Genomic DNA, 19,370 nt, shown 5'->3' on the forward strand with positions numbered 1-19,370 from the left:
AGATATTTTAGAATATCAAATAAAATGCTGGAGGGACTTAACTAGGGCTACAGAGATTTCCGACTGGGCGAGATCCCACCCTCAGCCCCAATGCAATGCCTGCAATCCCTGCCCACAATAAAATGTGCTGTTAAATTTAAAGTGAATTAATCCGATTGGTCAGTCTAGACCCAAGAAAGAACATGACAAAAATGGTAGCATGGTTAAAAGTGATGAGCGAGTACGCACAGTGTCTTTCTTTTCACCCATATAAATTATATATATATAATATTATTACCTATCTGGGCTCAGAATGGGCAAGCCATGAACCAGATATGGGTGTGGTCTAACTGGAAGTGGGTTGGGCTTAAATTGGTGCATTATTTTCAGTCTGAATTTTTATCAGAAGAAAACTATTTGCAGAAACCTCAAAATTGAAGTTGAAGCTGTTTTTGATAACAAAAGTGAAACAACTACATACAGTACAAATTTTCAAGTATTTCCGGAATAATCTCAGAATGGAGTTTCAATGTTTTTCATTACAATAGTAAAGGGATCAAATACAGGCAAGCTGAGAAAAAACTAAAATAAATAAATAAATAATTGAAAAAAATGTCCTGAGTGATGGCAGTGACCAACGCAATGAGCCATTTTCAACTGTGTCGAGCCAATTGCGCATGTTACGAAACAAAGGTACCTACCAACTTTAAATATTAAAGAAATATGCTCATTCATGCTCGTATTTAGAAAACATGCAATATCCATAAGGGATACGCGTTTAAAATGCACACACCTAATTATTAGTTTCTTTCAAATTTTTTGACTGACTAAAAGATATCAAAATGTCTTACATTTTTAAAAAAATAAATCAAATATAGTAGGAATAAGATGAACAGTTTTCTGTTGGAATGGTTGGAATCATTCAAACAAAATTTGGGACTTTGTTTTGACAGTTTGAGAAACAAATTGTTGTAGGGATAAGATGAACAGTTCAAAGTCGGAACGGTTGCAATCAGTCAATAAGTGTGTAAATTAGATGGGGAAATGCATGTTTTTTCTGCCTTTATTTTGAAATTTTGGAAAATAATTTGTTATAGGGATTATCTGAGCTGTTTAAAGTTAGAACTGTGAGAATCTGTCAAAAAATTGGGGGATTAGAGATAAAAACAAAAAAATCATAATTTTCTCTTTTAGTATGAAATTTTGTGAAAAAAAATGCTACAGGGACGAGATGACATGTTTAATGTTGGAACTGTTTCAATTGGTCAAAAAGTGTAAAAATGTGAGGAAAAATCATAAAGGTCACACTGGCATTTACTCTGGGAACAAAATTGTCATCGGGATGAGTTCAAGAGTTTAAAGTTACAAAAAAAAATCGGTCGGTAAGTAAAAATAATTTCGTCTGGAATGTTGAATGTCTAATTGGAAATAAATGGAGATATTCATGCAATGATGAGAATTGCTCGAGAAACGGGGAGGCAGAAGCGAATAACGTATCTACCCAAGATCGTAATTTAGTTTTTGCTATGTGGGAAATTAATCCTAAATTGAATTGAATGAGCTGATGAATTGTTAAACATTCCATTGTAAATGAAGGTGGAATTTTTGGGTGAAAAACTGAAGAAAACTGAATGTTTGGAATGTGAGTCATAGCCTGCAAGGCGTAGATTTCTGGAATATTTCAAAGATGGAATAGTTTGAATTTGTCGAGAAATGTAAAAATGGAACAAGTGTTGAAAGATGAAAAAAAAGTAGATTACATATTGTGAAAAGCTGTTTACCTCTTTGATGTTACATATCGTCCCTGACTTTGTTCTCCATTCCTGTCTTCCAGGATTATCATTCATCCGTCTTGAAATGCCGATGAACAACATCACCACCTCTCTGGGCCAAACAGCTGAGCTGCTCTGTCGCGTGTCGGGCAACCCGCCCCCGACAGTGCGCTGGCTAAAGAATGACGCGCCTGTGGTGCAGGAGCCTCGGCGGGTCTCGTACCGGTCCACACCATATGGGTCACGACTTCGCATTCGCAATCTGGACACTACAGACACTGGCTACTTCCAGTGTGTTGCGACCAACGTCCAGGGCACAGTGTCTACAACAGGCGTTCTCTTTGTCAAATTCGGTAAGAAAACATACTTAAGCAAACTTGTATAGGTAGTGCAAGAAGCAGTTGAACAGTTCAGAACAGCCTGCCACACTTATAAAAGTGAATGACTTTCCTACGTCACAATGAAAACATTTTATGAGCAGCGTTTCACCCACTTGGTCTGATTGAACTTTTTTTCTGATTCCGCTTTTCCTGGAGGGGATCTGGCTCCACTTAACAACACTCAACCAATTCTTGCTTGTAGCTGGCAGCTAGCACAGAAACGAATCTGGTTATAATAATATTTATCCTGTGGTCAAATATCCCCTTGTCTTCTTTTCCAGATCCGCTGCCTACGCCTCTACCAGGACGGCCAACGTAAGTAGTTTAATCTCCATGTTCTGGATCCGTATCGTCCCCCATTTTAACGTTCAACAGAGTTGTGTCGACTGGCTTGTGCATGTCAAGGCCAAGGATCAGAATTCTGACTTACCTTTGAGCCTGCCGTTGCTATATTTCATGCTGCTGCGTCCTTTTCATACACTTATGTTTCAGCTCACCCACTCAGAAGAAAATGCCCATAAAAACGCCCTAGTGTGCACGAGTAATGACTCACATACTATGGCCGAGCATACTATGGCCGAGCATGACGTTTTTGTTGTGGCCAAATGAATATCCAATGGCAAACCTTAGTCGCTTGGTTCACATTGACTAAGCGGGAAACACAGTTGATAATTCTAATGCAGGGGTGGGCAAACTTTTTGATTAGCGGGCCGCAATGGGTTCTAAAATTTGACAGAGGGGCTGGACCAGGAGCAGATGGATGGAGTGTTTTTCTAAAACTCAACTCATCTGAGAAAAGAAATAAGTTTGATTTTAAATGAAAGTGAACAAAAGCATAACAAAATATGTCTTTGACACCCCACGATATTTAGAAAATAAAACATGACCAAGGTTTATTCATTTAATTTTTTTCAAATTTGGCGGGCCGGATTAAAACGTTGAACGGGCCGGGCCGCATGTGGCCCCGGGGCCGCAGTTTGCCCACGCCTGTTCTAATGCGTCGTAACAGTCACAGTTTTATTTATCCTACATGGCTCAATAAAGATATGCATTATGGCAATGCAAGTCTGTTTGAATTGCACCAGAGAAGCTGCTTTTAATGGGTGCAACGACAAGTGACACTCGTGATGTTAATAGCGAGTGAGTTGAACTGGGCAAGAGATTCTTTTGACGGCAGTTGAACTGGAGTGGCAGGCGGCCGCTCATCACTGCTGCTCATCATTAGTGTCATGGGCAACTGATGGGCTGTAAAATTGGGTAGCAGCTGTCAAGAAGATTGGGTCACCTAATGAGGGCACACATACTACCTCATGCCGCAGTTACCTGACCTTGCACAAATTCTGCACTTTTTTTCTGAGGCATCTGGTGCACCACTTTGTTGTGTTCACTGAAGCTTGTTCACTGCAACATTAGTTTTTTCCCGAAGAAAAAATGTTGGGAAAACATTCTGAATGAAATGTTGTTTTTCCTTTGGTCTGTGTGGTCATTTTAATCTTCTCCATGTTGGCCTTGAGTACACACGTGGCGTGTGGCCTATTAATAGTGTGTGGAGGTGTGCTTTTGAGTTTTGCCGCAGGAGTAAAGCTGACAAGCCAGAGGTCAAAACTTCAATTCAAAGGATTCTAAAAAGTGTTAAACTCAAACTACTGTTACACATCAACACACGACAGGTTAAAAAAAACAAAAAAAACTGTTTTTTTTTCGCAAATGTTTTTCTGAGTAGTTGTCATTTTCAGTGCTGTGATTAGCATTACATGCTAGTTTACATGTGAGGCATTTGAAAAGTTGACTTTGGACATAGTTCTGCTAGTTGGTCAACAGTTTCATCAAACTGTTTTACATGAAAGTAAATCGGGTATCTGCGCAACCTAGTTCCGTGTTGGGTAAAAACATGCAAAAGCATACTCGCCTATTCCGAATGGGAAAGGGGGACCTTGACATAGCACCCGTGTGAGCTTAAAATGCCTATAAGGTCTTTTTTGAAAACACAGGATGTTACCACAGAGCCACCAAAGATGGCAACAGTTAGACTTTGTCAGGTTCACATCACATCATATTCATAGACATAAATTATATTTATATTTAGTTATTATTTATTTTTAATTTGTGCAAAGACACAAGTCATTTTTTTTAATGTTTCGCTTGAAAACAATGATGTCAACAACCCCCATTGTCTTGCTCCATGTGTCAGCCTACACTATAGGTCAATGATCACATTTCCCAGATTTGGTCCTATGATGCATGAAGTGCACTGAAATTAAGAAGTAGCCCAAATGGTCCTTTTCCCACCTACAACAGATAACACCGGTCACAATTGTTACACCGGTTCTATTCAAGTTTTTTTTTAGCAGTGCTACATTTTTAACATATGTTAACATGAGCAACGAAAAAAAGTCTCTTCTGGGTATCGAGCAAGGGTCAGGCACTTCATATAAAATCCGTTTGGCATCTTAAAACATCACATATTAAGACGTTATGTTTTCTTTATACATATCAACATAAAGACTGAAGTGTTTGTGGAATGATGCGGTGGCTCGTATCTTGGCTCTGTCCAGCCACGACTTGGAGTCTCCACGAGTTGCCTAGCTAGTAAAGAGTGGCCAGAAGGCTTGAGGAAAGCATTGGCCAAAACCAAGACACAAAGAATGGTAATGATGTTCTCGTTTAACTCTTGCTCTGGAAGCCAAGAACTTTATTTCCCAAGAAGTCATAACCGTTCCTTGAAGTCACGCCTCACATCCTTATTTTTATTACTTTTGCCCAACCGTGTTCAAATCCACTTCGGTTCTCTTCCACTCCAGTGTTCCTGAATATGTCAACAGTTATCTTCCACCAAGAGACAGATGAGTACATCTCCGCAATACCCTTCATCTCTGTTCTTTCTTTCGTCTTCATCCTCCGTCTCGCTCTTCTTTCTGCATTGGTCATGTTTTTATAGAGCCTGAACAAATAGAGGTTGAGGGGGAAAATGTCTCGCATGCCAAAGAAAGAACACACCCCCACCGATGCCCCCACGCTCTCGCTCTCGCTTTCTCCCTCTTCCCGCCACACTTCCAGGGTGAAAAAAAGAGCAGTGATGGAAACGTCGGGAGGGTGAAAGAAAAACAGTGTTAGTCGAGTGTGAGGACGATGGTACCATTAACACTCAGGCCGCGTGTTGTTCTTTGATTCCCGACTGCGCTCGGGTGTGATGACTTGTGTTTAGCTGAAGGAAGGTTTCGCTGTAAGCTCACATCAGAGTCAGTTAATAACTCCTAAACTGTCCAAACTCTGCTTGGAACGTCTCATCGACAATGATTCTCAGCTAGTGGTTCGGCATCACAAGCCCACAGCATTGCCATTGTGTACTTTTTGATGCCGATGCAGAGTCAAGATGATGAAGCATGAAAGATGGCCGACCCAGCGAAGCGCAACCGCTGCCATCGTGTAGCCGCCGCAGCTGGGGAGATTGGGCGGGAAGGGCCCGGCGCACGTCCATTGTCGTCAACTGATGCGTGGGCCGGGATGGGCTACATGCCGCGCACACACATTTCCTATTAGTACTTCTTCATTCGCGGTTCTTCAGCACTGCGAAGTAACCATCAAAATTAAGCAGCGACATATTAAAATCTAAATTTAGAAATTTAAAACGATTCCGGTAGAATCACAATGATAGTCCCGGTTTCACTCAATTGTCTGTGCCCAACTCTATCTGTGAGGCTGATGACAAGCGCTGGAGAATGGTTATCATGACTTGATTCTTCGGTTCCTTAAAAATGTGTTCTGAAATGTACTTGGAACATGCCACTGTGTATATTTATAAAAAAGGACCCACATGTGTTATTGAAAGATGGCTTAGAAAAATGCATTTGAAGTGAGGACCAACTTTATGAACTTAGGATTGTGCAAGTTCAGAAACCAGCACAATTTTCACCATTTCTTTGAACTGACTGCTTTATCTGCGTTTTTGATCACATGCTTTACATCAGGGGCATCAAACAAATTTTTGTGGACGGGCCACTTTGTAGATAGGTATATATATATATATATATATATATATATATATATATGAACCTATGTGTGTATGTATTTTTCCTTACATTATCACATACAGACAACAAATTGATGGGAAGCCAGTTTTGAAATCAGAAGCCAGTAAGTAATTGTTCGTTCAACAATTTATTTTAAAAGGGGGGATTGGTAACAAATAAATGGCAATATCTCTTATCTGAATGTTGTTAAAAGTGAAGAAAACGTGCGAGAAACGGGAAGTTGACCCACATGATTTGCTCTTTGCGGGCCACATAAAATGAGGTCGTGGGCCAGATCTGGCCCCCGGGCCTTGTGTTTGACACCAGTGCTTTAGAGGCTTCTAATTTGACAACAGCAGTAAACCGACTTTATGGAACATAGCCACAGATCCGCAGTCTCTGTCTGTGTTTACAAAGGGCTTTTCTCCCTGCTTGAAAAAGATTAATACCACTACACCTCGGCTGCCGACTCTGTTTATATTTCTTGAAACGTTCTCATTCTTTTTTCTCCCTCCACAGTGTCAAAAAAGACAAATACTTAAATAGCACACGTTCACCCTTTCTCTACCTTCATTGCGTCTCTGCTTTCTCTGCTGCCTGAGTGCACTTGAACATAAAGCAGCAACCTTTAACAAAGAACACATTCTCTAACTGTGCCTTTCTTTAAACTTCTCGTCATTTACTCTATTTCAACATATTACAGCTCTCGCAGCTCCTCACCTCATAAATCATTGCAATTCCCATGTTTGCTTGATGTACTACCTCACTTGCTCAACAGTCTGCGTTGTCATATTTTGCGCATCATCATGACTGCTAGCAGGCCAGTCCAGTCCTCGCACTTTTAATATGAAGCCACGCTGTTGTAACGCATGCAGAATGCGGCTTGGCATTGTCTTGCTGAAATAAACCCAGACGTCCCTGAAAAAGATGTTGCCTGTATGGCTGCATATGTTGCTCTGAAACCTTTATATACCTTTCTGAATAAATGGTCCCTTCACAGATGTGAATGCGTTACCCGTGCCTCACACAACAGATGCTGCCTTTTGAACTTTGTGCTCATAACAATCCCGATGGTTGATTTCCTCTTGGCCCAGAGGAAATGTCATCTATGATTTCCAAAAACAATTTTGAATGTGTACTCGTCAGACCACAGCGCACTTTTCCACTTTGCGTCAGTTCATCTCAGATGACTCCCGTGGCGTTTCAGAGTGGTGTTGATACTGTACATGACTTTTGCTTTTCATGGTAGCGTTTTCACTTGCATTTGTACATATAACGACAAAGTGTGTTAACTAGCAAAGGTTTTCGGAAGTGTACAATATCCTTTACACAACGATGCCTGTTTTTAATGCACTGCCATCTGAGGGATCAAAGGTCACAAGCATTCCATGTTGGGTTTCGGCCTTGCTGCTTACTCTAGTTGCAGAGATTTATCCGTATTCTCTGGTATATATTTGATGATATTATGGACCATTGGTGCTGAAAATCCCCAAATTATTCTCAATGGTTGGTTGAGAAACGTTCTTAAGCAATCTTGTTGGACTATTTGCTCATATACTTGTTTTCTTGGACTAAGTAGTGTGAAAAAAAAAGTCTTGGACTCCCAGTTAATCCCATGATACTCACAGAACTGAAGTCGTGTGAGGTATGGAAAAATCCTGTACAAAATGCTGATGAATTGCGTGACATATAGTAGATGAGACCAATTTTGTTCAACTTTTGTGCTGTGTTTTAGTCTCGACACTACAAGCTTGGAGACGTTCGTTCTTTTCAGAATTTAGGCATGTGCATTAAATGTGTACCTAGTAAAGTGGTTTGGTTTAGATTAAATTTAGGCGTCGTTGACCTGTGCCCTACTCTGCACCATTATATTTTTTTGATTCTATTTTTACTTACATTGTTTAAATTCCTTGTCATTGTTCTTAATTTACCTTAATTTCGGGAATACAAAAAACACCTGACTAAAAGTCGCAACAGCGAAATTTTATCATAAAAAAACAAATGTGTACATTGGCTGCTTCGTATTAATAGCTGTGGATGTTCACGTTATAACAGATTAATTGCAAAGAATGAGGACACACAGATGAATTTTCGAAAACTTTAATTACCTTAATCTCCAGTAGACCTGCACCCCCCTCCCCAAATGCCGAACGCAGCTAATTATACACAAGCGTCCCAGAACCTTTGACGCTCCACGGCCTGAAAGCTGTCTTCCGTGGCTAGCCGTTAGCCCCTGTCGGTCAGTTGACCGGGATGGTGAGAGTCGGTTGCCAAACAAATACAGAGACGAGCCACACACCGCAGAGATGGCTGTATTTATGGCAATCATTCCCTATGCTCATTAAACTCAACTCTATATACTGTATCCACCATATTTGCTCCAACACAGCCGCGTACCGTTAGACACACAGGATTCAACAATCTAGGCAACCCGCATGCACACTGATAACCGATGAATACTCAATAATGCTGTACTTAAATATTGGCCAACGCTGTATTTAGTTTACCATTACAGTATTCTTATCATTACAGTACTTTTATCACTGCAATATTTTCCATCATTGCAGTACTTCTACTATGACAGTACTTTTATCATTGCAGTATTTTTTTATCATTGCAGTACTCTTACCATTACAGTACTCTGAATTTCTGCTGCTAATTTTATACATTAACGGCTACATTACGCCGTCCCCTCTGTGTGATGATCTTTATATTTGCTGCTGTAACACTGCAAATTTTCCCAGTGTGGAACTATTAAAGGACATCTTTATCATTTTGTACTGTCAATATATTTATCTACTTGGTGGCTAAGAAACCAACCAAAACACGCTAAATGACTGTAATTAGCCAGCCATCAACGCTAGTTAAAAGTGACGTCTTCTCTGTCGCGACAGGACCTGTGAGGCCCACACAACCATCAGCCCACTGGCAATCCAATTATAAAGTTAAAGCATGAAAGCACCGGTAATTGGACTTCATTATGGCCACCACTGGAGCATGTGTCTCACTCAACGCAGTGTACGAGATGATTGACAAATTATTTTAAGAGAGTTGTTTTACTCACATGTATATGAAAACCCTAAAACAATAATTGCCTTCAATGTCTCGGCTTTATTTACAGCTGTCATGGAAATTTTCAGTCGTAGCAGGTTTTATGTTAATGAGCAGCACTGCTCTCGAGATTTGGAGGGATTTTGGGCGAGTTTGCGGGATTTTCAATCCGGTGAAATCAGCAGTCATGTCATATCTAAATATTTATTAGGTGTATTTTAAAACAATATGCAAAAATTTAAAATGGTACCTTTTGTACATCTAATGTGACAAATATAAATGTAAAATGTATGGCACTTTGTTTCCCACATTTTGCTGTTACAGCAGCCGTACTCCAAATTGGATTTTATTCTGATTTCCCCCCCCCCCCCCCCCCCCCTCAAAACTCTACACTTGATGTTTTTTTTTTTATTTAATTAATTTGAAAAGGAACTAAGTCAGCAACGTATTCACAGCCTTGGCTCTTTCCATTTGTTACTCTTAGGCAGCAATTTCTGCCTCACGTCTTGAATATGATGCCACAAATTTGGCACACTTGCGACTTCCTCTTTTCAGCCACTCTAACCCCATCAGGTTGGATTGGGAGTGTTGATGCGCAACCATTTTTAGATCTGTGCAACAATATTCCAAGTCTCAGTGACTTGGCTGAGTATTTCAGATCATTGCCTTGCTCAAAGAGGTACCATCAACCCAATCTGTGGTCCTGAGCACTCCGGGGGAGGTTTTCATCCAAGAAAAGACAATTCCTCTGACTTCATGCTTGGTTTGTGCTCTGACATGCCTTGTCAACTGTACGACCGTACTGCATAGTAGATGTAGGCCTTTCAATTGAATTTACTCCAGGTGTGCTTTAATTAAGATGTAGAAACGTCTCAAGGATGATAAGTGGAAACAGGAGCTCCAGTTTGAGCTTCGACAAAGGCTGTGAACACTTAAAGCATATCATGTACATTTTTTAAATATTATTCATTAAAGTAGTAAAAATCTATAGTAATAATAATAATTACATGTTTTTCTTTATGATGTCTATGTGGGGTTTTGTATTTGTAATTTTGAGGAAAAATCCATGTAATCAATTTCGGAATAATGCTGTAGCTAAAAATGGAAAGGGTCAAAACTTTGTAAATACCTCCAGATGCACTATATTTTTTACCAATTTATCACAATCTTTTCTCCATTTGCCACAATGACTTAAAAGTAAATACGATTTTGAACACCTAGAGCGAACCCTGAAGTTAAAAAAACATGACCTGAAGTGTTTAGATTAAACCTATATTATATTATCCCACACAAACATTGTTGGCATTGGTCTCCAGATGGCAAACTTTGAATTACTCCCGCATCTGACATTGGCAGTTAAACATGGGTGGCAAAAATATTTTCATCTCAAGGCTATTTATTGTCAAAATAATGCACTTGTCTCGCTACATGAGCTTGTCGGTGAACCGCATGTTCAAGGTTGGTGAGAACACTGGTTCAACTGCTAATTGTCTTGTGCTGCAATTTTCTGACAGGCTATTCGATGTTGTGTAAAGATATGCCGTTAAGATAAATAGCATTATTTCCAAGTTGTTGCAATGAGGTTGTTTTTGGTGCGGGACACAGAAACTGAAAAGATGGTTTGAAGCCAGGCCCACACATGGCTGCTCTCGAGTGTGGCTCAGAATGGACTCTTAACTCTGAGTGTGAACTTGCCTGTGTGCTGAATTGAGAAAGTCTGGATTTCAGTTTCACTTCTCCTCACCTCAGTGCCAGTGTCAACACTGCTGTGGTTCTCAGATACCGGCCAGGATTGATGACGATCTGCTGCCGTTTAAACTTGGGCCTTGACAGGCCTGCTCGCTTTTTTGGGGATGCATTGCTCCTTAGCTGCCACATTCTGATCCACTTGAACACACGCGTCAGACTCAAGCACGGCGTCGACTCCTTTTTATTCACTGTGGAATCTTATTAAAAAGTATATCGCTCATTGTGGATCTCATTGAGATTATGACCTACTTACTTGTCGTACTCCCAGTGCTGTTTTGTTTGCAGCATATGGGGCTGTCACTAACAAATCATTTTAGAATCTATTACATTACAAATATGAAATCCAGTGTGTTAAGTGGACCGGTACGCAGCGGTTCAGAGCAGCACTTTTCAATTTTTGCCTCTAGCGTACCGGGACTTTTTACGACATACCGGGACTTCACAGTTAACCCTCTCTTGTTCTATTTCTCTCTTGAACTTTGTGATACTCATATGACGCCTACAGTAATTCTGAAATGTTTCCTCAAGTAACAGTTTTTTTGGCGCGTGGCTTGTCATTTAGACATGTCAGGGAAGCTCCAAAAATACTCCTAATTTCTTTTTAAAATGGCCCATGTGGTGGCGTGACGGCAAGCTTGATTTGTTTTTCTGACATTCCGGCTTGCATTATCACAGTTTTTATTGCCATTACACACTCGCTACCAGCATCAGCATCAACCAGTCATACCAAAATCATGTTCAATTGCTAATTCAGGACGCTAAGAAACCACAAGATAATGACGCCATCAATGTATGTCTGTCTTCATTCGTTCATTATATTATTCGTCCATTATTATTTTTCTTGTGTTGTCGTTTTGTTTACGGTGTCGATGACCTGAACAACTGGACGTTTTTTTTTCTTTTCTTGGGGCTGACGCTATTCTATTGTTTACTAATGTCCACTGTGCATGTGTTACTCATTAATTTGAGTGTTAATTTACAATTTTGAATTTTAACAGTGTTTGTTGTTGCATTGTTGTTATTTCATGCGACGTGTCATGTGCTTTGTTACTGTTGAAGTATTTGTGAAATGTGCTATATAACTAGTTGTATTGTACTGTATTAACAATGTTAAAAACTGAAGTGTGACATGAGTCACTTTGGCATTGCATTTTTGTTACTTGTTTTTAATGTTAAGCTGTTGACTTTTATTGTTGTAACTATAAGACGTTTTGTTTTTCTAAATTAATTCTTATGGGAAAAACAATTTTGAGGCAGGGTATGTAAATAATAGTTTAAGTAAAGGGGGTTCCTTTGTGTTCATGTTTGGATTGTTTTAAATTACAAAATGTGAGTGGATATAGTTTTTGACACATCCTGCCAACCATTTGGATCTTTCACACCTCCGCCATCTATGTAACGCACAGACCGGGTCTCATACCCACACACTCAGTCACACACGTCTGACACACTTGCAGCCCCACATTAAGCACCGGCAAATAAGTGCACACACAGTTACTCTTACAAACCCTATCTCTCACATGTGTTTGGTTAAGCCCTCGCCGGGGCTTAATTGCCGTCTTGTTGTAGATTCTTTTTAGCCCAGTGCTGATTGATTGGGGATCAGAGCCCTAATATGGCTCATAGGGGATGGGCCCTTTGACATGGTCTGGTCCCTGGGCGCCAGTACTATTTGAAACCAGAGATCCTACCAGAACCCACCTACCACAAGTCTGGACGCCTCCTACTTCATTTTGTGAAGCATTACATACTTAGAGGATGGTGTGTATGAACACATGCATGTGGTCCTGATGAATATGCTACTTGCCTATACGATAAGCGGCAGTCAAACCAGGCATTAGGTTTTAGATGTCTCCTAGTATGGCGGCGTAGTACTCTTGGCTCGGACAGGACTCACTTCCTGTTTCCCAGAATTCCAGGTTTCTGTCTGACGGCGATCCTTTTGGCAGGTCTGCTCAAGGTCACGTCTGGTAAAGTTTGTGCTTTCAACAAAGTGTGTTCATGTATGTGTGTGTGGTTTGTTTGAATCATGGTTTCTCCCAACGGGTCACAAGCTTGAAATGGGGTATGCGGTGTTCCCCTGAACTCTGCCCCCTTAACACACATACTCACGCACGCATGCCGGCATGCACGCACACACACACACGCACACACTTAAAAAAAACATATATGCACAAAAAGTGTTCTTTCTTTGCCCTTGGTGCCGGTGGGTTGTATGAGGGCAGGCGACAAAGTCTACCTTGAGCATTTCCAAGTATAAATAGAGGCTTTTGTTTGCAGGATTCAGTTCTCGTATGTCTGAGCCAGAGGTTATTTATTCATTTGTAGCGTTTTAATTGATCAATGCAGCTTGTAACCTCCTTTTAAATCTCCTTTTATCAGTTCACCATTTTATCTATAATGGCGCCTCTCAAATCGCAGGCATATGATGAGATGATATTTTTGGTAATAAGTCAGGGAAACTGCTAAAAATTTATTCCTTACTGATTAACTTGCATGTTAGGTTACCTGAAAAGCAAACTGTCCTGAGGTGTGAATGTGAGTCTAAATGGTAGTTTGTAGGCTTTACATGATCATATATTTGAAGCAGATCACCATTAGCCAGTTTAAACAAAACGATCCAATCACAAGGCATAATAATATGGCAATTTGGTAACTTATTTTTATACTGCATACTGTTTACTGAGCATCAACAAATGAAGGAAACAAAAACAAAACAAACAAGGAATTTGTATATAAAACTTTGATTGGTTAATAAACAAACGGAATTCTCTGCCAGTGTTGACTAACAAAGGCCATTTTCTATTGACAGTCTTCATCTGTATCCATCATGTTGCTTACTGACGAGATCAGGATCCAAGTGAATTTTCAAAAACCGTTTAAGAGCTTTTGTGAAATATCACTCTATTTACCCTTTAATCACCTGTTTATTTTATGTGCAGGCCTTCGCAGCAGTTTGTCAGATTTCGTTTTATTTTTTATGAGCTCCACATTGTGACTGTTTCCCTTCCCATCATAAATGCTTTAGCATTAATTCACATTAAGCAATATTTCAGGTTGATTGTGTTTGGATGTGCGTGTTCTTCTATAATCTCCGTCAGTAACCAGTCAGCCATGTGTTCTCCTGTCTGCTTTTGTACATGCAGATTCAGCTCTGTGATGGGAGCAGTAATTCTGTCGTGAATCATGCAGAAATACTTTTCTGTATGATTTACATCAAGGAGTGAGCTCAAAGTGGAAAGTTGACAAAATTCCAGGAAAAAAGCTAGACATATTACCAGTTTAGTTTATTTTGAAAGCATGCCTGTTTTACATGCATAGCAATGAACAGATAATTTTATTGATTTAGCTTTGGAAATTATCCGTGCTGTATTAAATTCCTAAGTAGGACAAGCTTACACAACAACAAATTAATCACCCGTGATACTCAGCAAGTTTTATCCTAGTTATCCTAGTCACAATAACTTGCCTTTTCTGTTTATTCCATAGTTGTTTGTTTGTTACCAATACGATAACTATAATCTGTGGAGGAAGTAATCGATTTACAACAGAAGTCCATTTCAATGACACAGAAGCAACCCGATATTTTGCCGACTAACCTATACTAACACAGTAGTTCATTATTCATTCCTTACTTTATTCTTTGGGTTGGCTTGCACATTGGAAGGGGCACAAATAAGTTCAGAACCATGAAATATCGTAGGTCGGGACCATTGGACACATGAATGCACATGCTAACACACACTCATGTTGCTAATTAATGAGATGAGTGACACACTTCCTCCGCAGTGGGATCTCCTTGTGGGGGAAAATGATATCACTAGATCTAGCATGTTAAGAAGTGACTAGATGGATGTCAGGCCCTTGCTTGCATGCTCGATCAACGTGTACAGTATGTGTTGTTTGAAGTCTTTTTCCACAGTGTTGTCTTGGCAAAATGTTTTTGAGGTATCACATACTTGATAAAGGAGACTCAGTAAAGCTGCCATACAAATTGTTGCTTCCAGTACGTACTTTTCCACAAATTCTTCATACAGTGGGACTATGTTGTGTCTTATATTTTTGGGAAAGGCAAAGTGAGGATAGTGTGTAACAGATACAGGAAACATATGTGCAAACTGTACTTTGCTGAGGCAGACAGACACCGCAACTTTCGGGCGAGGCCAAAGCGGATTCATGCGCCAGTGTCGCACAAACTAAAAGAATTAAACTCGAATTTCTGTCATAGTTTTGTGGCAGCGTCTATGGTCCTCGGATGATACAAAAAACATGCTTGCACCCAGCTGTACAGTTTAGTTTGGTTTACCACCATGCAGTTCCCAAACATCATCTTGCACTGCAGGATGTGTACACCACATGACCATAGTTGCCTCACCAACATAAATAGCTTCGCGTTGCCAGTCAATGAATAACAACAAAAACATTGAGACGTGTGTAACCCAGTAGAGAAAACACCATTTTATTTTGAAAAAACATTTATTGTGTTAAGAGGAAGTGTATATCTCTCGTCTACTTGATTTCCTGTTTGGAGTGTCATTCATCTGATTATGACTTTCTGATTCGTCAAAGTCAAGTTGTCCCGCCTTCTCGAGACGCTATCTCGATATTAGCTGTGTATATCGTTCTTTTACGCCTGGACGCCCTACTGAAAGGTTGCGTGACGATATCTAATGCTAATGTGCCGTTCGTGTGGATACCAGTGAGAACTGAGGGTCTGTGACAATCCGACCGTGTTCATACTTGAACGTCGTCTTGGCTGGGTTTTTTTTCTTGGCATTAAACCAAGATCCGAAACTGAATGGATTCTCCTTTGATGGAGATGGCGAGCCTGAGCCCAGAACCACATCTGCGATAAAGGAACCACAGTCTTCACCAACTTCTTTGTGAACATCACGTGGTAACACACCTAATTACCACCACAACAAGACTTTTTTCCCCAAGACTACCGGAAAGAACATTGACTGACTTAAACAAAATATAACTGAGCTCAGTAGGACTTTGGGTTTATTATTTCTAATTTATGGGATTTGTGATTTATTTTATGTATATGATGCCAGCTGTGAATTTGTAAATAATTGTTTTGTTTTTCATGTAATACAGTTATTGTTGTTGCTCATTTCTGCCTCCAGCTATTTCATTCACACACCTATCAATTATCACTATTGTAGCCTTCGAGAATCTAGAGTCTGGTCCAATTTATTAAATATCAAACTAACACTATCTTTAAGTAATCGGGGGTTACACGTGGTATAGTGCTGCTTATTAACATAAACAATAAGCATAAAACAAGAAACATTGTTTGGATCCTCTCACTGGAATTTTATATTCTTCGCATTCCATTCATATTCTCAGATTGAATGTATGAAGGACTGCCGACAGTCCAGACCATTGGACAATAGTGTGTCTAGTTCCGCATTAGCACCGTCTTAACACTCAGCTGTTCTAATCTTTACCAATTACATTAAAATTGAAAGACTTCACATGTGGGTCAGGTCATTGCCTAGCATCCATTTGAATGAATAAATTGAAATGAGCCGCAGTGGTTTTAGCAGTACTCATCATTGTTGGTGTTTTCATCGCACTATTTCTCCGGCGAAATGACCCATGAGCCACGTGTACCACATCGTCACTCTACAGCTGCTTCTTTCATTTCTTCGATGAACAAAGTGTCATCGTTTGATGCGCAGCAACCATATTGCTGACGTCTTGCTTGGATGCAATCCTCTAGGGTTAATTGTTTTGTTTTGTCCATCGCTACTTCTACTATGCTCTCCCCGCTCTCACCACGCTACTTCACCACGTTAATCCACCACACTCACGCCTTCAAGTCTTCATTCTCTTCTTCTTCAACATGACCCTTGCATGATTACTGGCTGATCTCATACTTGCTACCACCTGCTGGCAACATCGCAGTCAAGACTTATCCTTCAGTCTGAAGCTGGGTGAGACCTTCCTGTTTGCGCTCGCGTAAAAAGAACATAAGACGTATTAATACGTCTTTGGTAGGTGGTAACTAAACTTCTGAAGACGTTTATATATGTTTTCTGAATTAAATGAGTGATAACAATGAAGCTAGGGTAACTGTCAACTTCCCTGGAATTGAAAACTTTTGTCCATGGTGAATGACTGGGGAGACGCAAAGAAGCAGTTGCGCCTTCATTTTGGGTCAATTTATTCTGGCAAATTTATCTCACTTCATAATTGGCTATTGTTTGTTCTCTTTGAGTCTGTGGTTCTTGCGCACTCAAATATTGAAGAGGTTTAACATTTAAGATTGTTGGCCCCGACCGTTTCCAGAATGTGAAACTTCCAATGTGGAACATCCACATTAAATGAATGTGTGGTATTTGTCTAAATCATTCAATTTTAAGTAGTTGATACTTGTGTTACTCTAAAATGAGTGGCCCAGCTTGGGAATATATCTATATATAATAGATAACATGGGAAGCAGCATAATGTTCTTTTATAAAATATTGTGCTCATATGTTAAAATAGGAATGTAAAACGTTCTTTCAGTCACAAAAGAATAGAATGACTTGAACTAATCCACAAAGCCAAGAAAGTTGCAGTCAAGCAGTGTTGAAGTGATGACACATATATGCGTTAGTGTTAATGCAAGCCAGCGGGGAACAGGGGTGGTTAGCGTTAATTAGGGCTGAGGCACAGTATGATACATGTGGCTTGTGAGCGCACACTTGCATCAATCCAAGTATGTTCAGACATGTGTGACACCTGAAATGAGGAACGGAGCAGAAAGGAGCTCTACCGCTTGGTGGAAACATTTCGACTTTTTTATGGAATGTCATGAATTGCAGTTCTTCATCTCCCGCCCTGAATGAAGTCATGTCTCTAATATCAAGTGACAGAACAACCTGTTGATTAGCCTCTAAATAGCTGGAGAAGTGGCCATTCCTCTCCTCATTTCAGTTGTCTCTTGCTTCCTGCGTCTGCCAGTGGACTCTGTCTCTTGGTTCTTCGCTGACAGAAGCCTCTTTTATTGCATTCAGAAAGCAGCAGTAACACGAGGACCCTTTCTTTCTCTATTGTGTTTAACACGGTGCCTCAGCTGCCCTCGCTCGCTGTTCATTCCCAGTGCGGTCATGGGCCACTGGCAGCCACAGACCTCAGTCAACCTCGGTCTCCCGTGACCATTTTGGCTGCCTGTCTACATGCTGCAACCACGTATGTATTCTGCATGTCGTCTGAGTAGCGGAGTTGCACCGCTGATCCATTTGGGCCTGTATTAAGGGTCTTCCACATGAAATGTTAGTGAATTTTACGTGCAGGATTATGCTCTTAATCTCAAAATATACTGCAAGTACCATTAATCACACAGTTGAAGACAAGTTTGATCCTTTCAAAAGTCACATCCTGCATGTATCATAGATGAGCTTTCAAGCAGAAACGGGGAGCCGAGAAGAGATGTCGACGGCGCCATCGCAAATCTCGAGAGTGCATCTTTGAAGAAGACGAGCGGTACGCTGAGGCGCATCCCCCAATCAGGATGTTACCTCACTGCTCTGACCTCATACAGTTGGCAGCTCATCTCCTCTTCACTCAGCATCCACCGCAACCAAACCCTGAAATCTTAAATGTCATCAGGGATCTGCCTCTCCTCCTCAAATCCTGTCTTTTTTTTTTTTTAATGTCACCCCTTCCCCATCCCCCACCACCACCGAGACGAGTGTTAAATTTCATGTCCTCCTAACCCGCAAAACGTGACTCAAACCCATCACTCCAAGTCTCTTTCCAAAATATTACACCCTGGTTGCTAATAGTACAGGAAGTGAAACCTAAAGAAATCTGCAAAGTAATTTAACTTAAAAACAATTTGCTAAACTTTTGTTAACTTAACTTAACATTGTTTACTTTCTAAGAACTTTCAAAGAAGGCTGTACGGACGTACAGCCTTTTTTGATCGCAGTTTCAGAAAGCCCAATAAATGTGTCGTCAACCTGCGTGGCATATTTCATAAATCTGGCATTGTGTCTGCACTTTCACTGGCGCCACCCAGGTGTCCATGTGGATGTGAGTCAGCGCGGTGCTGCAAGAAAAACACGGCTGCTAACAGAGGGCTTCCCTCAATAAATAATGAGGTTGGAAAAAACTTTATTGAACAATGAATCAGTGTCCTCAATTTCGTATTGAGGGGTTTGCGGTGAGTCTCGTCTTTCTTTTTGTATTGATCTGGATCATAGATCGAGCATGAAGTTTTCCCCTATGCCCTTGGCACGGGTGTATGAAATGAAAGGCTTTCAATAGCTTTACTCACCATATACTGTCGAACGGCTTCTATCAACCACACTTGATGCTCCTTGCTTGGGATCTAAGATGTGAAAATTCAATTCAATTCATGCAGTGGATAATTTTCAGACATGCATGTGTGATTTTTTTTTTTATTTATTTATTTTTTACTCTTTACGTCTTCA

At 40.4% G+C, this 19,370-nt stretch overlaps 1 protein-coding gene across 3 annotated transcripts in view; it reads left to right on the top strand.

Moving 5' to 3' along the window:
- The window catches only part of ror1 (receptor tyrosine kinase-like orphan receptor 1), a 109,884-nt gene that overhangs the window by 72,424 nt on the left and 18,090 nt on the right, over positions 1–19,370 (top strand). For all 3 annotated transcript variants that reach the window (XM_088313507.1, XM_088313509.1, XM_088313508.1), the window contains 2 exons: positions 1,814–2,104; positions 2,413–2,446. In XM_088313507.1, coding sequence (XP_088169633.1) covers positions 1,814–2,104; positions 2,413–2,446 — 325 coding nt within the window. The remainder of the gene's footprint in view (positions 1–1,813; positions 2,105–2,412; positions 2,447–19,370) is intronic.

The sequence above is a fragment of the Idiotropiscis lumnitzeri genome, chromosome 13 (assembly GCF_059441095.1).
Source record: "Idiotropiscis lumnitzeri isolate Australia: NSW breed Sydney's pygmy pipehorse chromosome 13, RoL_Ilum_1.0, whole genome shotgun sequence".
NCBI classification, from domain to species: domain Eukaryota; kingdom Metazoa; phylum Chordata; class Actinopteri; order Syngnathiformes; family Syngnathidae; genus Idiotropiscis; species Idiotropiscis lumnitzeri.